Source organism: Perognathus longimembris, chromosome 3, assembly GCF_023159225.1.
Source record: "Perognathus longimembris pacificus isolate PPM17 chromosome 3, ASM2315922v1, whole genome shotgun sequence".
NCBI classification, from domain to species: Eukaryota; Metazoa; Chordata; class Mammalia; order Rodentia; family Heteromyidae; genus Perognathus; species Perognathus longimembris.
Genome location: NC_063163.1, coordinates 78,746,463 through 78,765,371, shown reverse-complemented (window position 1 = coordinate 78,765,371; position 18,909 = coordinate 78,746,463). Strand labels below are relative to the sequence as shown.

Here is an 18,909-nt window from a genome sequence, read left to right as displayed (position 1 = left end):
TTTCTACATTGCTCCAAAGAGCTGGGGGACGCTCACTCGGTTCCCACTTTAAATAGGGTGGTGCCATAGAAACAAACCTTAAATGGCATTTCCAAGGGGATATATTTAAAGTCTAGCACATGTACTTTTTCTAGGACAGCGACATGATGCAGTGGCACATGGCTCGTTCTCATTCTGAAGGTCGTTACAAAAATATACACGGGTGTCCTGAACTTGGCAGATCGACAGAGATCAGCAAGTTTGATTTATCTCTATACATTTCTGACAGAAGGTTTCTACTGCTCTATGAGGAACTTGGGAAGGCTGTCCATATTTAGAAAGCAGGGACAGGAGGTTCTGCAGGCCTCCGGCACCTCCAGCATTGTGAAGTAGGCACTCCCCAAAACACTGAGGCATGCTGGGTGCTGGTGGCTCATGCCTGTAATACTACTAGCTGCTTGGGAAGTTGAAAAACAGAGGGTCAAGATTTGAGGACAGATCAGACAAACATGAGTGAGATACACACCCTTTCAACCCACAGCTGGGTACAGTGTTGTATGCCTGTCACCCCAAGCTTTGTGAGAGGCTGAGATCAGCAGGATCACAATAGCAGACCAGCCTGGGCAGAGCAGCCCTGGAGACTGCATCTCCATGGAGGGGAGCTAGGTATGGTGGTGTGTTCCTATGATCTTTGTAACTAGAAGCCTAAAACTATGTGGATCAAGACCTAGGCACCCTCCTGGCTGGAATTATGTGCGTGTGCATGCACACACCCACTAGTTCTGGGCCTTGAACTTAGGCCTGGGCACTGTCCCCAGGCATATTTTTCTTGTCGGTTGTAGGGCTTGAACATAGGGCCTGGACATCATTGTCCCTGGTCCTCTTTGTGCTCAAGGCTAGCACTCTACCCCTTGAGCATCACTTGTGGCTTTTTCACAGGTACTTTTCTGCCTGGGCTGGCTTCAAAAAACCACAATCCTCAAATCTCAGCCTTCAGAGTAGATAGGATTACAGGCATGAGCCACCAGCACCTGGCTCCACCTGTGAAATTTCAATGCCCTCATTGTTCAAATGAAAAGATGGGAGTCTCAGATCTCCCGTCCCAAGCAGGTTAGTCTGACTCCAAGCTCATGCCCAGGCTATGGGAAGTCACAGCATTCCCCAGACCCCACATCATAGCTCCAGGCAAGAGGGTGCGACCAACCTCAGTCCTTCCAGCTCCAAAGCTGTCCTAGGCGTGATGGTGGGACATACAGGAATGTTCATGAAGCAGGCCCAGGGATCCAAACCCCACATGGTTCTAGGGAGGTGGCCTCTTACCCAGTGATGTCCTCTCAAGTGGCGGGGGCTTAGAGCCACCACCGGGGACTACCCCAGGCCAGACAACAGGTGCTAAGGTAACATGGGGGCACCCCAGGCCACAATGCAGTCTAGCAGAGTGGGTACTAACTGGGGTCACTCCTGTGCTTGTCAACATGACTGACCACCAGCCAAGTGGACATGGAGGCTCAGCTGAGCGTCCTGGCAGCACTTCCTCCTGCTGTCACACATCCTCTGAGGACATGGACGCTGGTGGAGCTGAGGCCGTTTCTTCAGCTCATTTCACTGTCTCTCCCTCTGCTGCAGTATGTAATCTCTCACCCAGCAGCCCCTGCAGGGCCCAGGGGACCACCCTGTGGGAGCTCAGAGTCACCCTGCCTGGACCTGTTTTTCTGCTTCTTCTGCCTGTCACCAACTCAAGATTCAATGTGGGGGTAAGGGGGTGGGGAAGCCCATGTAAAATAAGATACAGACAAGTGACCCTCGCTTTACTTTATTCAAATAATTTCTTTCTCTCTGTAAAATAGAACAGAATTAGGCAGGAAGTGAAGAAACAGAGAAAGCCTCTTATATTAAATTCTTAAATAGACTCTTTAAGTTCCAAGGCAAGATGGGCAGGCCCAGAGCCTGGTCCCAACACACAAAGCCACAGAGGCGGTCTTTAAATTAAGGAGGAAGGCAACCCCCTTTCTTAAAAACAAGTTCCTGAAGGGGAAAAATAGAAAACTCCTAAGTTTCAAAAGCTGGATGTCCTCCACTCTCATGGCTGTGTGCCATGGAGAGAAGAGAGAGGTGGCCAGGGTAGTTTTCAATAATCCTGCTTTTGCAAACATATGCAAATCCACTCCTCATTAGCAGTCCTGTTTTGGCAATTAATAGCAAGCAATATGCTTGGATTAGAGGTCTGAGTCGTGCTCGAAGGGGGCCAGGGGCCCCTTCTCTTCCAGGCCACAAAGCCGTCTGTGGAGATCTGAAAGGAGGAAGGCTGTGTTAGGCCCAGAGTGACGATTCAGAAATAGAGCTCTTCTATTTCCACGTGTGGTGGCAGAACGGACCATCTTTATCCACCCCTAGACACATTTGTGCATCCCAGATGGCAGCAGAGGCTTTTAGCTTAAAAATACTCCTTGGCTTCTTAATGCTTTTCTCAACCTGCATCTTCCCCACCTCAAAAATCCACCTTTCTTACTAAGCTGCAGGCAATGGTTCTGTGAGGCAAACTGCTGAGCCACCAGGAACCTCTCGGTTCTAGGTCAGTTCTGTTCCAGACTTGGCAAATGCACCTTCCATGGGGTGCATTTAAACAGTCCCACCACCAAACAAGCAGGCACTGTAGATGACAAGGCCCATGATGGATCTTCAGGAACTGGCAAGGGAGGGAGAGGCCAGAGGTGGGAGAAACACAGAAAAGGGGTGTTTTCCGGTTGAGGGTTTTTTTTTTTTTTTTTGCCAGTCCTGGGACTTGAACTCAGGGCCTGAGCACTGTCCCTGGCTTCTTTTTGCTCAAGGCTAGCACTCTACCTCGAGCCCCAGCATCACTTCTGGCTTTTTCTCTGTATGTGGTGCTGGGGAATCGAACCCAGGGCTTTATGTATGCGAGGCAAGCACTCTACCACTAGGCCATATTCCCAGCCCTGAGGGTTCATTTTGTTGTTTTATGCCAGTCCTGAAACTTGAACCCAGGGCCTGGACACTATCCTTGAGTTTTTTGTTGTTGTTTTATCTTCTCAAGGCTAGTATTCTACCACTTGTACCACAACTCCATTTCAGGCTTTTTGGTGATTAACTGGAGATAGGCGTCTAATGGACTTCTCTGCCTTGGCTGGCTTTGAACCACAATCCTCAGATCTCAGACCTTAGTAACTAAGTTATAAGCCACCAGCACATGTCTAATCCTGGAGTTTGGGCTGAGAATGTGGCTTAGAGGTATAGAGTTTGTCTAGCATGCATGAAGCCCTGGGTTTGATTCCTCAGTACCACATACACAGAAAAGGCTGGAAGTAGCACTGTGCTCAAGTGGGGGAGCGCTAACCTTGAGCAAAAGAAATTTAGAGACAGTGCCCAGGCCCTGAGTTCAAGCCCTAGGACAGGCAAAAATTAAACCTGGTGTTCTTCTATTTTGGAATTTTCAGGATGAAAATCTCTTTCCCTATCCCCTATTAGCCAAACATGGGGCGGGGGGGAGGTAAACACACTTAAAATCATTCACTAGGCGTGACATCTGGAAGATGAGTTGAGGAGACTTAGATCCTGGCTGTGCGGTCTTGGGCAGTGGAAGGCCCTCTCTGTGCTTTGGTTTTCTCCTTTGCATATGACAGGAAAGTGTCCTCTGCCTCTCAGGTTACCTGAGAGACACAGAGCACCCAGTTCAAGGCCTTGGCTGCTATTCTGTGACTATTATTAGAACATGAACTTATCTGAAGTTCGCAGCTGCTGTCTGTGGAATGGAACAGCAGGCCACATTCTTGTAGAAATGACCACGGAACCCCCTGGGATCCCCAGGCCCTCGCCATCCCTGGGGTCCTGTCTTGCCTAATCCCATGGTAGACAAAGCTCATGGCTGTCTCGGCCTTTACTCCTGCCCCAACCTGATGCAGAGCTCCTTAGCAGCATCCTAGCCAGTCACCATGGAAATAAACCTCCAAGGGCGGGGCAGCCCACCTGGTGGACCCCTCTCCCAGGGGAGGGTGAAGGACAAGCAGGTTAGGAAGGGATATCTCAGCCCCTGGCTCAGGACCAGAGGGAACCCCCAAGGCAGGGGGCTTACCTGGAAATCACGAGCTTCCCAGGGGGGCTGAGGTGCTGTTGTGGTTCACCTGAAGGGGGACACAGACAGAGAAGGGGGTCAAGGCCAGGTGACAGATGCCAGGGTCTCAGCGGGGCTGAGTCAGGCCATCTTTATCGCAGCGTGGCCAGCAGGTGGCCAGGGGCCACAGTGCTCCCCACCTGTGCTCATGGACCTGACCTTGCTGATAAGGACACACAAGCTGGACCAGGGCCACCTGGCCCATGTTCCATCCCTGGCACACAGAACCTATAATCACCAGATCTCTGAAGTCTAAGAATGTCTTCCGTGTGCGTTGAGGGGGGGGGAGAAAAGAGAAAATGCCCAGGCAGTTGTGGGCTAGGGTGGGTGTCAGGAAGTGCAAGGCAAAGGGAGGGTGGGAAGAGGGGGTGATGGGGGTGAGCAGGATCCAACTACTTCATAGGCATACATACATAAAAACAGAATAAGGGGACCCATTAGAAACTGTTGGATAAAGGAGGGGGGTGAGAGTAACAGAGGGTGAATCTGATCAAAGTACTTCCTGTGCATGGGCCCCTTTGGATACACCGAGAAAGGGGGAGAAAGGGAGAAAGGGAGAGAGAGGCAGAGACAGGCAGAACTCAAGGGTGGAGAGCCAGAACATGGAAGGGTGGCTGAGATCTGGCCTTCGTTGGATGATACCCTAGGGGGTGCTCTGACTTGACACCCCCCCCCAAACACACACATTCACGATGTGGAACTGTCAGCCCCATCTGACTGGAGCAGTGAAGGGCCCCACGTGCCAACCGTGAGCTAGCAGCCCAGCCAGGAAACCACAGTGCAGAAGGCCCCTGGTCTTCTAACCTGAAAAGTTCCTTTCAGATTGGCTGGTGTTTTATAATCTCCTTTCAAGACCTAGGAGAGAGAAAGAAATATCACCACTGTGGAAGTAACAAGAAACTAACATTGAAATCCATCACTGATGACATATCTACCCATCCATCCACCATCTATTCATTCACCCACCTGTCCCATGCACTAATCCTTCCTCCTTCCCTCCCTCCCTCCCTCCCTTCCTTCCTGTGTTTATTAAGCTCTTATTCCACTGAGTTGCCACATTAAACAGATCAGTGAATTCCTGTTCAACAACAACAAGCACAGAGGAAGACAAAAGAACAGAAGGTGTGGCTGGGGTGACCGGGAATGGCCAGGAAAGGCCACCTGGGTGACAAGGGAAACCAGCGGGCTGAGGGGACAGGAACAACCAAGGCCCTGAGGCCCTGAGCCACATTGAAAAAGCAGAACCAAACAGGAGAGACCAATGTCAAAGATGCCAAAGATCTGGACAAGTTAAACGACAAATTTCACACGTTTTTCTTTTTGTCCTAAAATGTCCAGATCCAGTGTTCAATTCTACTCACACTCACCCGGTGGGTGTTGTTGATGACGATGGGGTCCGGATCGCCATAGTTGGGTGGATTGGCATACGGGTCATAGCCTAGCCTGGCCAGCATGGGGGCGATCTGAGCCATGTCCCTCACCACGTCCCCAGGGATATGGCCGGTCCACTTAGACAGCGCTTCCAGATTCACAGGCTTGATGACCTGGTCTGTGGACCTCTCAATCCTGGGGAGACAGAACTGTGGTCAGCAGCACTCAGGGGGGCAGCAGGCCATGAAGGGGGGTACCCGCCCCGGCCGTAGGACAACACACCACCTCTGTATGGAGAGCCAGGAGCCCATTGGGGCGAGGGGCAGAGGGAAACACTAGCCACGCGTGCTGTGGTAGCTAAATTCCACCTCCTTCATGTCTCTGAATTTTTTTTAATGACCTTTTATGCTTATGGCTAATGAAGATTTTATCCTTGGAAAAGAATGTTGGAGCATGCGGGTATCTGCATGCCCGGGCCTGGCAGCCAGAGTGCACCCTCCCATCCCTTCTCAGAGCTTTCCAGTGTGACAGCGGCTGAGGGACCAGACTCCTGGGTTCAAATGCGGCTGTGCCCAGGCTGACTGGGAGGCCTTGGCAGACTTAACTCACCTCTCTGAGCCTCAGCTTCCTCACCTGTGAGCAGGGAAAATAACAGTGCCTACGTCACAAGACTGCTCTCAGGAATAAATGGGTTAATACAAAGGAAGTGCTTGGTAGAGTACATGGCTCACAGTTAGGGTTATCTCTGTCTGACACACACACATGCACACACAAAACATTATAGTTGGAGGGGGGCAGCCATAGTGGCACACACCTGTAGTTCCAGCTACACAGGAAGTATAGGTAGGAGGGCCAAGGTTTGAGGCTGGCCCAGAACAAAAGCACAAGACCCTATCTGAAGCATAAAGTAAAAAACAGGAGGGGGTGGCTAGGGGCATGACTAAAGTGGTAGAGTACATAGCAAGTACAAGATCCTGAGTTCAAACCTCAGGACCACCAAAAGAAAATGTTTCTGTTTAAAGCAAATTGTATGCTGAATGCATTGGCCTACAACATTTCCCCCCTACTCCATACTTCAGTCTTTGTATCAGCTGAGTAGTATTCCATAGCATGAAGAAGTTTATTTTTCTGGGCTGGGAATGTGGCTTAGCGGTAGTTTTTGTCTCGCATGCACAACGCCACTGGGTTTGGTTCCTTGGCACCACATAAATGGAAAGAAGCTGGAAGTGGTGTTGTGGCTCAAGTGGGTAGAATGCTAGCCTTGAGCACAGAGAGGCTGAAGGACAGAGCCTAGGCCTTGAGTTCAAGCCTGAGGACCAGCGGGGAAAAATGGTTTTTCTGTGTTGCTCGAAGATGAATGCTTAGGTTGTTTTCAGTGTTCCACTAGCATAACCATCACTCCAGGCTACTGGCTTACCAAACCACTGGAGCCAGGAGAGGGGGAACTCAGGACCAGGAGTGGATTTCTAGATGCTTCCATCACGACTGAAAGATGACATGGGAAGCAGAGTAAGAAGAGGTTATCACCACCACCACCACCCCCAGGAGTGGGTCCAACAAGACCCCAATGTTATCAGTAGATGCTGAAGACGGCAGGGAACAGCAGAGACTGGGGGAGGGCAAATTAGAGGCTGACTCTCAGTTCCTGCTGATTGACTGCAATAAAGACATTTATTCCCTTGGGAACCTGTGGGGTTTTTGTTTGTTGTTGTTTGTTTGCTTGCTTGCTTGTTTTTGCTTTGTCCTAATCATGTTCAGTATTCCAGCTCCAAATGCCAGGTCCAGAGTTAGGAGGTAGAAGCAGGAGGATTGAATCTTCAGGCCAGTCTGGGCAAAATGTTAGTGAGACCCTATCTGAAAGCAAAAGGTCGGGCATGGCTCTGCAGTAGGGGTGTGGCTTAAGCAGTAGAGCACCTGCCTAGCAAGGCCCTGAGTTCAATGCAAGCCTGGTGGGCAGCGCTGCCATGAGCCTCCCCTGTACTCAACTGTCTATAGAGCTGTGGGGGCTCTGCCTGGCAGTCTGGCTGTGGAGAAGGAGATAGCTGCCTTCTTGGGGGACTCTGGGGGAAGCAGTGCACATTCACATTCCTGGCCCTCTGGGTCTCAGGACAGGAAGGAAGTAGGAGGAGGGGAGCAAAGAGATAGCTGTATAATATTCCACCACAGAGATGACATCACCCCAGCTGACATCTTCTGCTACTGGGCACACAGATAAGCCATGAGGGCTCAAAGACCCACTGTGGAGGCCCAAGGACCTGGGTTCAAATCCTAGGAGCACATTTGTTAGCAGTGTGGTCTTGGGTCTGTGACTTCCCTCTTCAGGGATGAGTTTCTTCATCTCTAAGAGGGGACCCAAGTAGCTCCCAAGCACCTCACAGGTGGCCATAGAGATTAAAGGAGGTGGCACCGGTCAAGGGTCTGACCCGAGCCAGCCACAGGACAGGACTTGAGTTCTTTAGTGTGCTTATTGCTTACTGCCGAGGACTGCAATAACAGCACCTGACACTCACAGGTGCCTACACTATGGGCAAGCTGTAGCTTCCAGCGGCAGCCCAGCAAACTGAAGCACAGAGAGGCTGATTATTTGCTAAAGGCCACCCTAGCTAGGAGATGGCAGAACCCAGATAGCCTGGTCCCAGAATTTGTACACTGCTCTTAACCATCACCCTCTCCTGCCCTGCGGCAAAGCGTGTCCCAGGTCCACTGGTTCTGAGAGAAAGCAGAGGTGCTGTTGCTGCTGTTGTTGGAGCATGATACTGCCTGACCTTTTACTCCGTGCCCAGGTCAGGGAGGTGGCAGACCCCAGCTCTGCAAGGCTTGGCTCTTAACCACACTCCCTTCCCTGAGCTGCTGCATTTCCCCAAAGGACACCGGAGCTCAGAGTGGTACAGAAATCTATCTGCCCAAGGCTACACAGACCACCTTCTGCTGGGGGTGGGAGCAGGACTCAGGCGCACACATGCACACGGACAAGATGATGCCCTCCGCCCACCCAGGGTGCATGTGTGCACACATACACAGACCTCCCACACTCACTTCAACAGGTAAATGGAGGGGAAAGGAAAAATGCACAAGCGCATGCACAGACACCGCACGAGACCAAGGAAAGGAGACGCACGTGTGTACAGAGGCCCACACTGACTTGGATGGGGTTGGACAGGGGCAAATACACCTCTTGCACTCACTAGGACAGAGAAAAGAGGGCGGAAGCCAGGAAGCAGTGCGCATGCGCACACCCCCATCTGCACTCACTTGGATGGGGCGGGCAAGACGCACTGACGCATGCGCGCACACCAGCCTGCACTCATGGGGTGGGGGGGGGGGTTTGCGGGCACGCATGCGCACACCCGCCCGCCCACACTCACTTGGACAAGGAGATGCCCCCGGGCTTGCCAATGAGCTCCTCGTGGTGCAGGACGGCGTCACTCCAGGCAATGCCCAGGAAGTGGAGGATGCGCTGCAAGGAGTGGCGCGGGTGCAGTACCAGCTGCTCATAGTAGACGGGCAGGCACTTGTCCCGGCCAACCTCCATGCACTGCGCATACATCACCTCGATGGCGCGGTTCCACTTGGTGAGGCAGTCTCGGTAGCTGCTGAGGTCGAATCCGGCGATGGTGACCTTGCGCGTGATCATGGAGTGCACGGAGGCGCGGCCGTCCCGCACCATCAGCAGGAACTTGGCGTTGGGGAAGAGGCGCGCCAGGTAGACGGAGGACTTGAGCGTGAAGGGGTCCTTGTTGCATAGCACGCGCGCAGGCTCGCCGTGCTTGGCGATCACCTCCAGGAGGAAGGCCTGCATGGCCGCGTCCAGCACCTCATCCGTCACGCCCGCCTCGTCCAGCCGCAGCTTCTCGCGGCCGGACTTGGCCCAGGCCTGGCGCATGGCCAGCAGGCGCGGGATGATGCGGGTCTCCTCCCCGCAGCGCACAGCCGGGTGTGCATCCAGCATCACACGCATCAGCGTGGTGCCGCTGCGGGGCACGCCGCCCACGAAGACCAGCGGCGTGGCCCGGCTGTAGCGGTACTCGGCACGGTCGGCGCCCACCACCACCAGCTCCTCCTGCTCCGGCCGCATGGCCCGCCGCGGGCCGCCCGGCGCTCCGCACAGCAGCGCCTGCGGCCCGAGGAGCCGCGCCGCCAGCACGAAGGCCAGCGCGCAGCCCGCCAGCAGCAGCGCCCTGCGCGCTGACAGGCGCATGCCGGGCCAGGGGCGGCACAGGCCCGGCTGGGGACCCTGCTTCAGCGGCAGGGGCTCGTGTCTGGAGAGAGAAGGGGACACAGAGGGGGACCTGGGGTCAGGAGGACAGCTACCTGCTGCCTCTGTGCCAGGCATCTGGCACCTGCTGGCCTGCCTTTACCTAAGACAGGTGCCCGGCTGTCCTCCCCAGGCCTGTTAGCCTGGTTCCGGCCCAGTGAGTTGTGTGGCCACCCCTTGGCTGCCGGACCATAGCCAGACCCTCAGCCCACTAATGCTTTTACCATCTCACACAATAAATGGCCTGTAACATCTACAGTCAACATGTGGGAAATGGAGCTGAGTGCTGGTGGCTCACCTAGCTACTCAGGAGGCTAAGATCTGAAAATCTCAGTTCAAAGCCAGCAGAAGGAAGTTAAGTCTGTGAGGTGCTTATCTCCAATAAACTACTCAGAAAGGCCTTAAGTGACATTATGGCTCAAGTGATAGAGCCCTAGCCTCGAGCACAAAGAGTCTCAGGGACAGTGCCCAACTTTAAGCCTTGGGACCAGCAAAAAGAAAAGAAAAAAAAGTAGGAAACATAGCTGGGTGAAGTAGACCCCCCCACACACACACACTTGTTAATCTCAGCAAGAGGTTGACATCCAGAGGGTCACAGTACCAGATGGACCCAGGCAGAAAGTTCACGAGACATCCCATCTCGATCAATAATGGGTGGTTATGGTGGTGTATGCCTGTCATCCCAGCTACCTGGAAAGTGTAACAGGATTGAGGTTTAACCTGGCTAGAGCATAAAGCAAGGTCCTAATCTCAAAAATAACTAAAACAAAAATAAAAAAAAGGATATGGGGGCTGGAGGTGTGCCTGTCTATCCAAAGGCCCTGAGTTCAATTCCTGTACAACCACCCTCCAAAAAAACGGGCAGTAATCCTGGGGGAGGTGAGTACGGCCACTGCCCAGGACAGGGGTCTTGGGTGCCCTTGGTGGTACTCAGTACATCGTTGTAGAGGTCCCTGCATGAATGAGCGGGGTCTGGCCCCAAAGAGCTGTGAAATCATCCCTGCAGAGGGGGGAAACTGAGTCACAGGCTGGAGCCCACAGTTGCCTATCTGGTAAGAAGCCAAGCTAGGGCCAAGAGGGAAGCCTAAGCTAGTGCCCCCCACCCCCACCCCAGCATTCTAGTAGAGGCAGGAAGCTGGGCTGTATCTCACCCTGGGGTCAGAGGCCAGTCTGAGCATCAGAGCAAGCCAGGGTTCTCTGGAAACTGTGCCCAGGCAACTGTGCTGTCAGTATTTGGGGCTCATGGGCACCCCCCCAACCCCAGGTCTGTGACAGGGAAAGTCTGCTCCAGGACACTTTCAGGAGGGAGATGGGCTGGCCGGGACACAAAGCCACACAGCCCGGGCTTCTTTAAATGCTGCCTGAAATTCTCCCCTTGGACCCAACATGGAAATTGTGACAATTACTCTGGGCTGAATTTGAAGCCCCCTGTGGAGCTGCCAATCACACTTTAGCTAGAATTAGAATAATCACCCTTTTGGGGTGAACAGATAGAGGAACAATTTGGAAATGAAGAGTTGCAACCAGAAAGTGTGTTTGTGTGTGTGTGTGTGTGTGTGTGTGTGTGTGTGTAGGGCAGGGGGAGAGGGTAATGGTGCACATGCCAGGGGGGGTGTGTGCCTGCCCATGTGCGTGTGTACTCAAGAGTCTGTTTGCAGCTAGTGATTTAAGTGTCAAGGGAATCTGCCTGGTAGGGGGTTGGGCAGATGAGGACACATGATGGAGGGCTCAGTCACTGGGCTTTGCTAGGTCCTGATTGCTGCATTTTTACATGTGCAGAGTGCTCCCTCTTCCAAAGCTATTCTTCCATACGCTATTCCCACTCAGAGAGATGAAGCAACTTGACCAAGGTTGCACAGCCAGAAGGGCAGGCCTTGATGGGCCAAGGCCATCGTCCACCCTCCCTCCATTCCCCAGGCACAAGGAGGAGCAGAGGCCTGGGTGCCCAGTGGTGGGGGCAGCCGCAGCTATACAGCCAGCCGGCTGTACAGAGGAAGGGCAGCCAGGGTGCCACTCAGTCTCCCCATGATGGAGGCCAGGGGTCTAGGGCTGTGGAGATGCCTTACCTTCCCTGGGCACTCTCATGTCGGGCCTCCAGCTGCCAGGCTTGCTTGGGGAGGGCTGCTGCTGGCACGGCCCTGCAGAAAGAAGGAGGTCCTGCCGTAAGCACCATCCCCATCCCCACCCATCCCCTTACCCAAACTCCAGAATCCTCAGGCATGGCTGTGACCCTGCCCAGGCCTACCCACTGGGCACAACCGGGCTGGTTGGGGCCAGGGCACTGGCAGCACTCCCCAGGACAGGCTGGCTCAGGCCCAGGTGCCCTCAGGCAGCCCTTGAAATGCCAGTGAGCCCAGAGCCTGCCAGCTAGGCAGCTCCCATGGCCACAGCAAGAGCCGGGCCTCTCCAGGGAACAGCAGCCTTTGAGAGGCGTGGGAAGGGGCCATGAGGGCCCTCGTTTCTTAGCACTTAGGGAAAGGTGAAGCTCAAAGAGAACAAAATGTAAGATTCTTTTGTCCATATCAGTGGGTGCTACATTAGGCGGGCTGACCACAGGGAGGAAAGGGGCTAGATACAATGACCGTGCATAGCCGCGCCTGTCTGTTCAGGCAGGGGTCTCTCTTCCTCCTGCCTGCCTTCCCTGAACACCAGTGGATGGCTCTTTCCAGCCAAGACCCTGAACTCAGGACTCTCGGTCACCTAGAGGTTGTGCAGAGTTCAGGGGCCGGGCACAGGTTCCAGGCCACACCTCGTGTTTGTACATGCAGGGCCTGAGCAGTGGCAGCAGGGGCGGGGCATCCTGAGACTCCTCACGCACAGTCCTAAAGACAGCTGTCTGTGTCCACGGAAGGGGACGGGGGGGGGGGGGGGGGGGAAGAAGGAGCACAGTGGAGCAGGGACAACAGAGAGCAAGGCCTGCTGCTGCCGCCATCCCTGGGACAGTTGCCATGGAGACAGGCTCGCAGACCTCCACCCCAGAATGTCCCATCACCACCTAATTCAGGCAGGTCTGGGACCTGGGGCCCCCTCCTCCCAAGAGGATCATCAGCACCAGGGGCAGTTATTGAGCCCCAATGTGTGCCTTGCACAGCACACAGGGATGCTGTACCCCTCTGCCCCTCTGTGTCCACACCCTAGCTGTAGGACAGCAGCACCTCACCAGGCCTCTGCTCCTCAGCTGTCAGATGGGGGGAAAGGGAAGGGAGGGAGAAGGTAAAATGATGTTCTAGAAATCTGCTTACATCCAGACCATGCAGCCTGCGATGTTTACTGCATACCTACTATGTGCCAGGACTGTGCCAGGTGGCAGATCAAGGGGTTCCCAAGTGGCCAGGAGATGGTGGCTGGTGGCCTCAGGCCGGTTAAGCAAGCAGCCCTGGACGTGGGCCCAGTGGTTTGTGTCCAAGCTCAGTACAGCCCTGGAACCCCCCACACCATGCTGGGGTACACGGATTTTACCAGGATGACAGACACGCACCACCACAGCCAGCAACTGGCTGAGAAGGGGACCCACAAACTTCCTTTTGTCCTGGCCAGCCCCTTGTATGAAAGGCCTCAAGGACAGGTCCCTGGGAGGGACACAAAGGTCCACCCTAAGAATGCATAGCAGGCGAGCTCCCACTACTGAGGCTGACCTCTCCAAGCTCAGTGTCCCCTCTGGAAGACAGTCACTTCCTCCAGGGAGATTCCATGGCTCAGGGTGGCCACTCAGCTTCTGGTACCCCAAACAACCCAAAGGCACAGGAGCCACTGAACCCAGCATCCCCCAAACGCCCAGCAGGAGGACAGGGCCATCCACACTTGAGGATCAGACAGCAACCAGCCCAGCTGGTCCCAGCCACTCAGGTGGCTCTGCTAGTGCCCAGAGATGGGCACACTTCGTGCCAGGCAGGATGCCCACTTTTCTTTGGCCAGTGCTACACATCCGGCCACTACAGGCCACTCTGACCTCTTCTAACTGCTCTTCCTTCCTGCCAGCCCGGCTCCATCCCTCATGGGACTCAAGGCATTATTACAAGTGACACCACCTGAAGCAGGGGCTGGGGGCCACAGATGGCTCTGTGGGGGCAGGTCCTGTACAGCACCCCATTTCCCTGCGTGTCCTCATGCTGAGCCACCTGACTGGCAGTGGAGCTCAGGGGTGGACTGGCAAGAGGAGGGCAGGACCTGAGGCTACCAGTCTCTGGTCTCTAATTAGGGATTCATTAGTGCTCTATAGTGCAGCCCTTAGGAAGTACATGCAAGGATTCATCATTCCCTAGGCCACTGAGCACAGGTTTGCATGGCAAGAAACCAAACTAAACCCTGGGCCACGGCACAGGCACCATGATCCTCTGGGAGTCCAGAGTCCCCATCAGAGGAACCCTCCCCCCCCCCCGACACACACACCCCGTGGGAAGATTTCTAGGTCTGCTGTGTCACTCTGGAACCCTGAACCGGAAGCCCAGAGCGTGCCATGCTTTGGTGAAGGTCAAGGCCGGCCGGGGGGAGGGGGGGAGGGGGAACATGGAACGAGATAGGGCAAGGAGGTGCTGGAGGCTGGAGCTGACGTGGCACAAGACTCGGGCCCCTCTCCCACTCGCAGACTAGGCAGGAGCTCAACCAGTTCAGTCTCCACAAACATGTCCAAATCTGAAAATAGTTTAAAAAAAAAATCAGAGCAGGGCACTAGGCACTCAATCTGTTATGCAAGCCACTCAGGAGGCTGAAATCTGAGGACTGCAGTTCAAAGCCAGCCCAAGCAGGAAAGTCCATGAGACTCTTATCTCCAGTCAACCACCAGAAAACCAGAAATAGTGTTGTGGCTCAACATGGCAGAGCCTTGAGCAAAAAAGCATAGGGACAGCACCCAGGCCCTGAGTTCAAGCCCCATAATTGACAAAAATGAAAAAGAAAAAAAAATCAGAAATTCAAACAGTTGTGCAAGGGATTCACTCTGGGTCTGGAGCCAGACATCACCTACCCCAAGGCAAGCCCACTATGGGTCCACAGCGCCAACCCGCTGGCACAGGAGGAGGGGCTGGACTAGGGTACTCAGGAGCACGGCAGTGCGAGAGTTCAAGGGAACCAGCAGGACCGGGAAGTGGCCCAAGGCTTAAAAGTCACCTTAGAGCTAACTCTCCAGACCTGTTCCCACTCCCCTTTCCCGGGAGCACTGTTGGCAAGTGTATGAGGAGACCCTGCACCAGTTCCTTCCCGGATGTCACACACTCAGATCTCAGTGCAATTACACACGCTCTCCCACACTCAGAGGCCCTGGATTCTCCACAGTTTGCTGACACTCACCCCGTCTTGTCCACATCAGCCCTGTCCATCTCCAGAGGACAGGTGGAGCAAAGCCACCCTGCCCAGAGGGCTCAGGCACCCAGGGCAGACAATGGAGGCAGCTCCCACCAGCTGCCAGTGCTACATCCACACAGACCAGGAAGCCAGGGCCGCCTCATGGGTACCTGCGGCCCTCTCCTCTCCAGCTCAAGGACACACATACTCATCACAGGGGAACATGTCCCTCATGCCGGGTCACAGTCCTGGGGACCTGGCCAGGGACCCACAAGAGGTGAGGTCCCACCTGACCATCCCAGGGGGTGCCTCTGCCTGCTGCCCACCCACAGTTCCCTCTTGCACCTACTTGGCACGGCCGAACACTGCCATCCTGAACAAGCTGGTGGCCCCTCCCATGTTCCAGAGGTGGAGACTGAGGCTGGAGGAGATGCCGGGTCCCTCCTGGCTCCGGCTTGCAGGCTGTGGCCACTACACAGGCATCTGCCGTGTCCCCTGCCTGCTTAGCCGCTCTGCAGGTCCCAGGTGCTTGGAGAGGAGGGGATGGACAGTTTGTCCCACGAGGGAAAGAGAGTTCCGGAGGGAGGGACAGGCCCAGTGGGCTGGCATCCAAGTGCTATCAGCCGGGCTCTATGCCCACTTATGTGCACTCATGCAGGATGGGCCTAGGCAGGGCACAGGGCAAGCCCGCCCCACCATGGGTGGACAGATGCCACCGGGCAATGTGTGGGCGGTGGAGGCTCGGGACGGGAGGGGGGAGGGGGGACTAGCTCTGCTCTAGCCAGCTGGGCATTAGCCTCAGTTTCCTCCCCTGGAAAAACAGCCTCTACCACCTGCTGCTGAGGAGACCAGTGAGGACCAAGGGGCAGGGCAGTCCCCAGACAGCAACGCCCCCAGCCTGGCCTCCCTCAGACTGGGGCTGCAGGACCACGGCTAGCCCTCTGTGCAAGCCCCACCTTTCCCTTCCCATAGTCAGGGCCTCCCATGTTCTGAGGTGGATGTCCTATGCATCCTGTCTCCACCCACTCAGGGAGCCCACGTTCCCAGGCAGTGCCGAGTGTGCAGTGGGGTGTGAAGGCCACCCAGGAGGAGCACTGGTTGCCCCCAGGAAAGAGGGGACCATCTCCCAGGTACCACTTAGTGCCGGAAGCATGGACATGCTCAGGCTGAGGAGCACCTGCCCTGGGCTCCCTCAGCCTCCTGCACTGGTCCCCACTGAGCCCCTCTCTTCAAGGGGAGGAACCACGCTGTATTCTCCATGCCTGGCTTCAGGTTGGTATTACAGCATGAAATTAAGAGGGATTGATAGACTTGTCCTGAGGGAGGAAAAGTGACTTTGGCTGAGAGGCCCCACTGGGCCAGTTTCCATATTAGTTCTTGGCTTCCTCATCCAAGAAAAATGGGGTCACCATTCCGGTTATGTGCCAGATGGTGGGGAACACCTGCCACGCTTGAGAGAGAAACTGAGGGCTTACCTACAAATGAACAACTTTGAGGAAACAAAGATATTTGCAATTTACCTCAAACAAGTCAGGTATGTTCAGAAAATATGAAGAACTCTGTGAAATCAATATGCACAGGGCAGGCATCACAACAGTCAAACGGGTTATTTTAAAGAGATATTTTGTAAAAGTTCATTATTCATTATCCACCCCAAATCGCAACACTTATCTGCAAACCCAGAGCTAAAACAAGACAAGAGCGGGTGCTGGCAAGGGCAGGATGCGGCAGCCCTTCCCTGCTCTGCGGTGGTGGGTACGCCTGACCAGGAAGCTGGCCCCACAAGCCCAGCCCAAGCGTGCACCAGGGCACATGGGGTGCCTGTGGGCTCTGCCAACTGCAGAACCCACTGCAAAACTGCCCGATGCTGGCTACCAATGGAGCCATGGGGAGGAGCCTAGCAGGATACACCCATGCCAGCACAAGAGGAAGGGGTGCTTCCCCATATGGGGAGTCCCTGGTGGGGGTGGGGGGGAAGAGGGCCAAGCCCCTCTGGGGAACAGGGTTCCAATCATACACCGACACCTGTATTCAGAAAACCCACTAGGCACACTTTGTGAGGAGGAGGGGGACTGATGCCTAAGTGAGGGCACTATCTCCAGCTCCCCCCCCCCATCCCCAGCTGCCACCGAGGAACACCAGCCCCCTTTGGTCAGGTCCCCGTGGGTCATGAGGCAGGGGGACAAAGCCTTGGCCTCTGATGCCGCCCCACAACCCAGCTCCTGGCACAGGCGCCCCCCAGACTCATCCGGTGGACCTGTGGCCGTGGCCAGCACCCGAAGCTGGCTGGCCTCCTCTCATTTTCCCACATCAGGGGACAGAATGTCCAGCCGCCTGGCCCAGGTACTGGAGCGGAGTATCCTGTGTGGGGACAAAGATAGGTCCCTCTGCCGCATGGGCCCCGCCTATGGTGCACCCTGCTCCCCCCCACCAGCCGCCGGCTCCAGATCTGTCTATGCTCCTGCCAAAAACCTCCAGGGCAGCTTTGTCTCTGCTCTCCCCACCACACCAGTCAAGCCAGCTGCAGATGGGACTTGGCCTTTAAACCAGGGCCAGATTCTCCACTGCTGGACTGCAGCCCTGCACCCAGGGGCCTTTGGAGGCTTTGGGTGCCCATGGCCCACCCTGGTCCCTGCCACCCGTGACTCCAGCTGCAGGATGCTGAACTGGCCAGCTGAGCCAGGCCCATCTCCATCTTCCCTCCCATGACCACCTGAAGACCAAGTCTAGCCACAATCCACATCTGCTCTGAGCCTTCCAGAGCCTCCCAGTGTCCCCTTCCACCCTGCTCCTGTCACCTGAGGCCACCCAGACCTCGCTATCCTCAAACACCCAGACTAGCGTGTCCTCCCGGCCTGTGTGCCTGGCTCCAGCCTCCACCTGCCTCACCTGCTGCTCTTCTGCCCTGCCTCCTCTCACCTCCCTTCTCCTTGCCACTGAACCATGAGCCCGCCCACCAGCCCCAGCCCCAGGCCATGTCTCCTTGGCACTTCCTTATCATTGTGTTTGTTGTTTGGGGCAGTGTCAGGATTTGAACTCAGAAGGAGTTGTTGAGCCCCATCTCCAGTGTACAGGTTGGCATCGAATGCCACCCTATATTCACCACCACCCCAGGGCAAGGCACAGGGCTCAGCAGGCCTCCCCTGCACCTCTCCTTCCTGGGGCCACCAATGCTGCCAGCCCTTACTGACCCCCCATTAAAGACCAACTTGCCCCTCGGAGTCTCAGCCCCCAGGCAGTACCCCTCACCATGCTGAACCAGGCACCCAAGAAGCTCCCTGGCCAGAAGACCCCAACCCAGGGACCCCCCCCCCCACACACACACTGTCCAGGGTGGCCCCTACCTCACTGAGCTCCACTGCCAAGCCACTACCCTCTCTCAACTCTCCTCATGCCACGGGCCACTCTCACCAGACTTCAGAGGCTCCAGCCCCAATGGCAACACACACACTTCATTCCCCTGTCCCCCTTCTCTGTCCACTTTGAACTCAGTATGGACACAAAGCTCAGACCCAGCCAATCACAGCTTTCCACCTCAGGCCTCAGTGTAGATACCTGAGCCCATATAGGTCACTGAAAGCAGGATGGAATTTTTGCAGCCTCCTCAGAGGAGCAAAGCCAGGGCACAGGGCAAGGAATGGGGGGGTGGGCAGGCACTGCTAGCTAGCACCTACTCAACTGCCTGAGAATAAAGCCAGCCCTGGAAGACAGAAGCAAGGCAAGGGAGATTGAAATATAGTTGTTAGACCTATGGAGGAAGCCATGCCTGAAGCCATCTCTACCCTGGAGGTACTGGTGAGTTCTACAGAAGCTGTCTGTCTACCTAGTACTAGTAACACACTCTCTCCCTGGACTTACCTTGGCCTACTAGTTACCCCCGCAATGTGAGCATAAGCTT

The 18,909-nt window shown here is 55.2% G+C and overlaps 1 protein-coding gene across 1 annotated transcript in view; it reads right to left on the bottom strand.

Annotated features, from left to right (window-relative positions):
- Nucleotides 1-1,776: 1,776 nt before the first annotated feature.
- Tpst2 (tyrosylprotein sulfotransferase 2) overlaps nucleotides 1,777-18,909 on the bottom strand; it is a 28,179-nt gene continuing 11,046 nt past the window's right edge. The window contains exons 2-7 of the mRNA XM_048342739.1: nucleotides 11,798-11,869; nucleotides 8,842-9,735; nucleotides 5,473-5,671; nucleotides 4,910-4,960; nucleotides 4,067-4,115; nucleotides 1,777-2,269 (exon numbers count right to left, since the gene is read on the bottom strand). Of these exons, the coding sequence (XP_048198696.1) occupies nucleotides 4,074-4,115; nucleotides 4,910-4,960; nucleotides 5,473-5,671; nucleotides 8,842-9,674 (1,125 nt within the window). The 5' untranslated portion in view covers nucleotides 9,675-9,735; nucleotides 11,798-11,869 and the 3' untranslated portion in view covers nucleotides 1,777-2,269; nucleotides 4,067-4,073. The remainder of the gene's footprint in view (nucleotides 2,270-4,066; nucleotides 4,116-4,909; nucleotides 4,961-5,472; nucleotides 5,672-8,841; nucleotides 9,736-11,797; nucleotides 11,870-18,909) is intronic.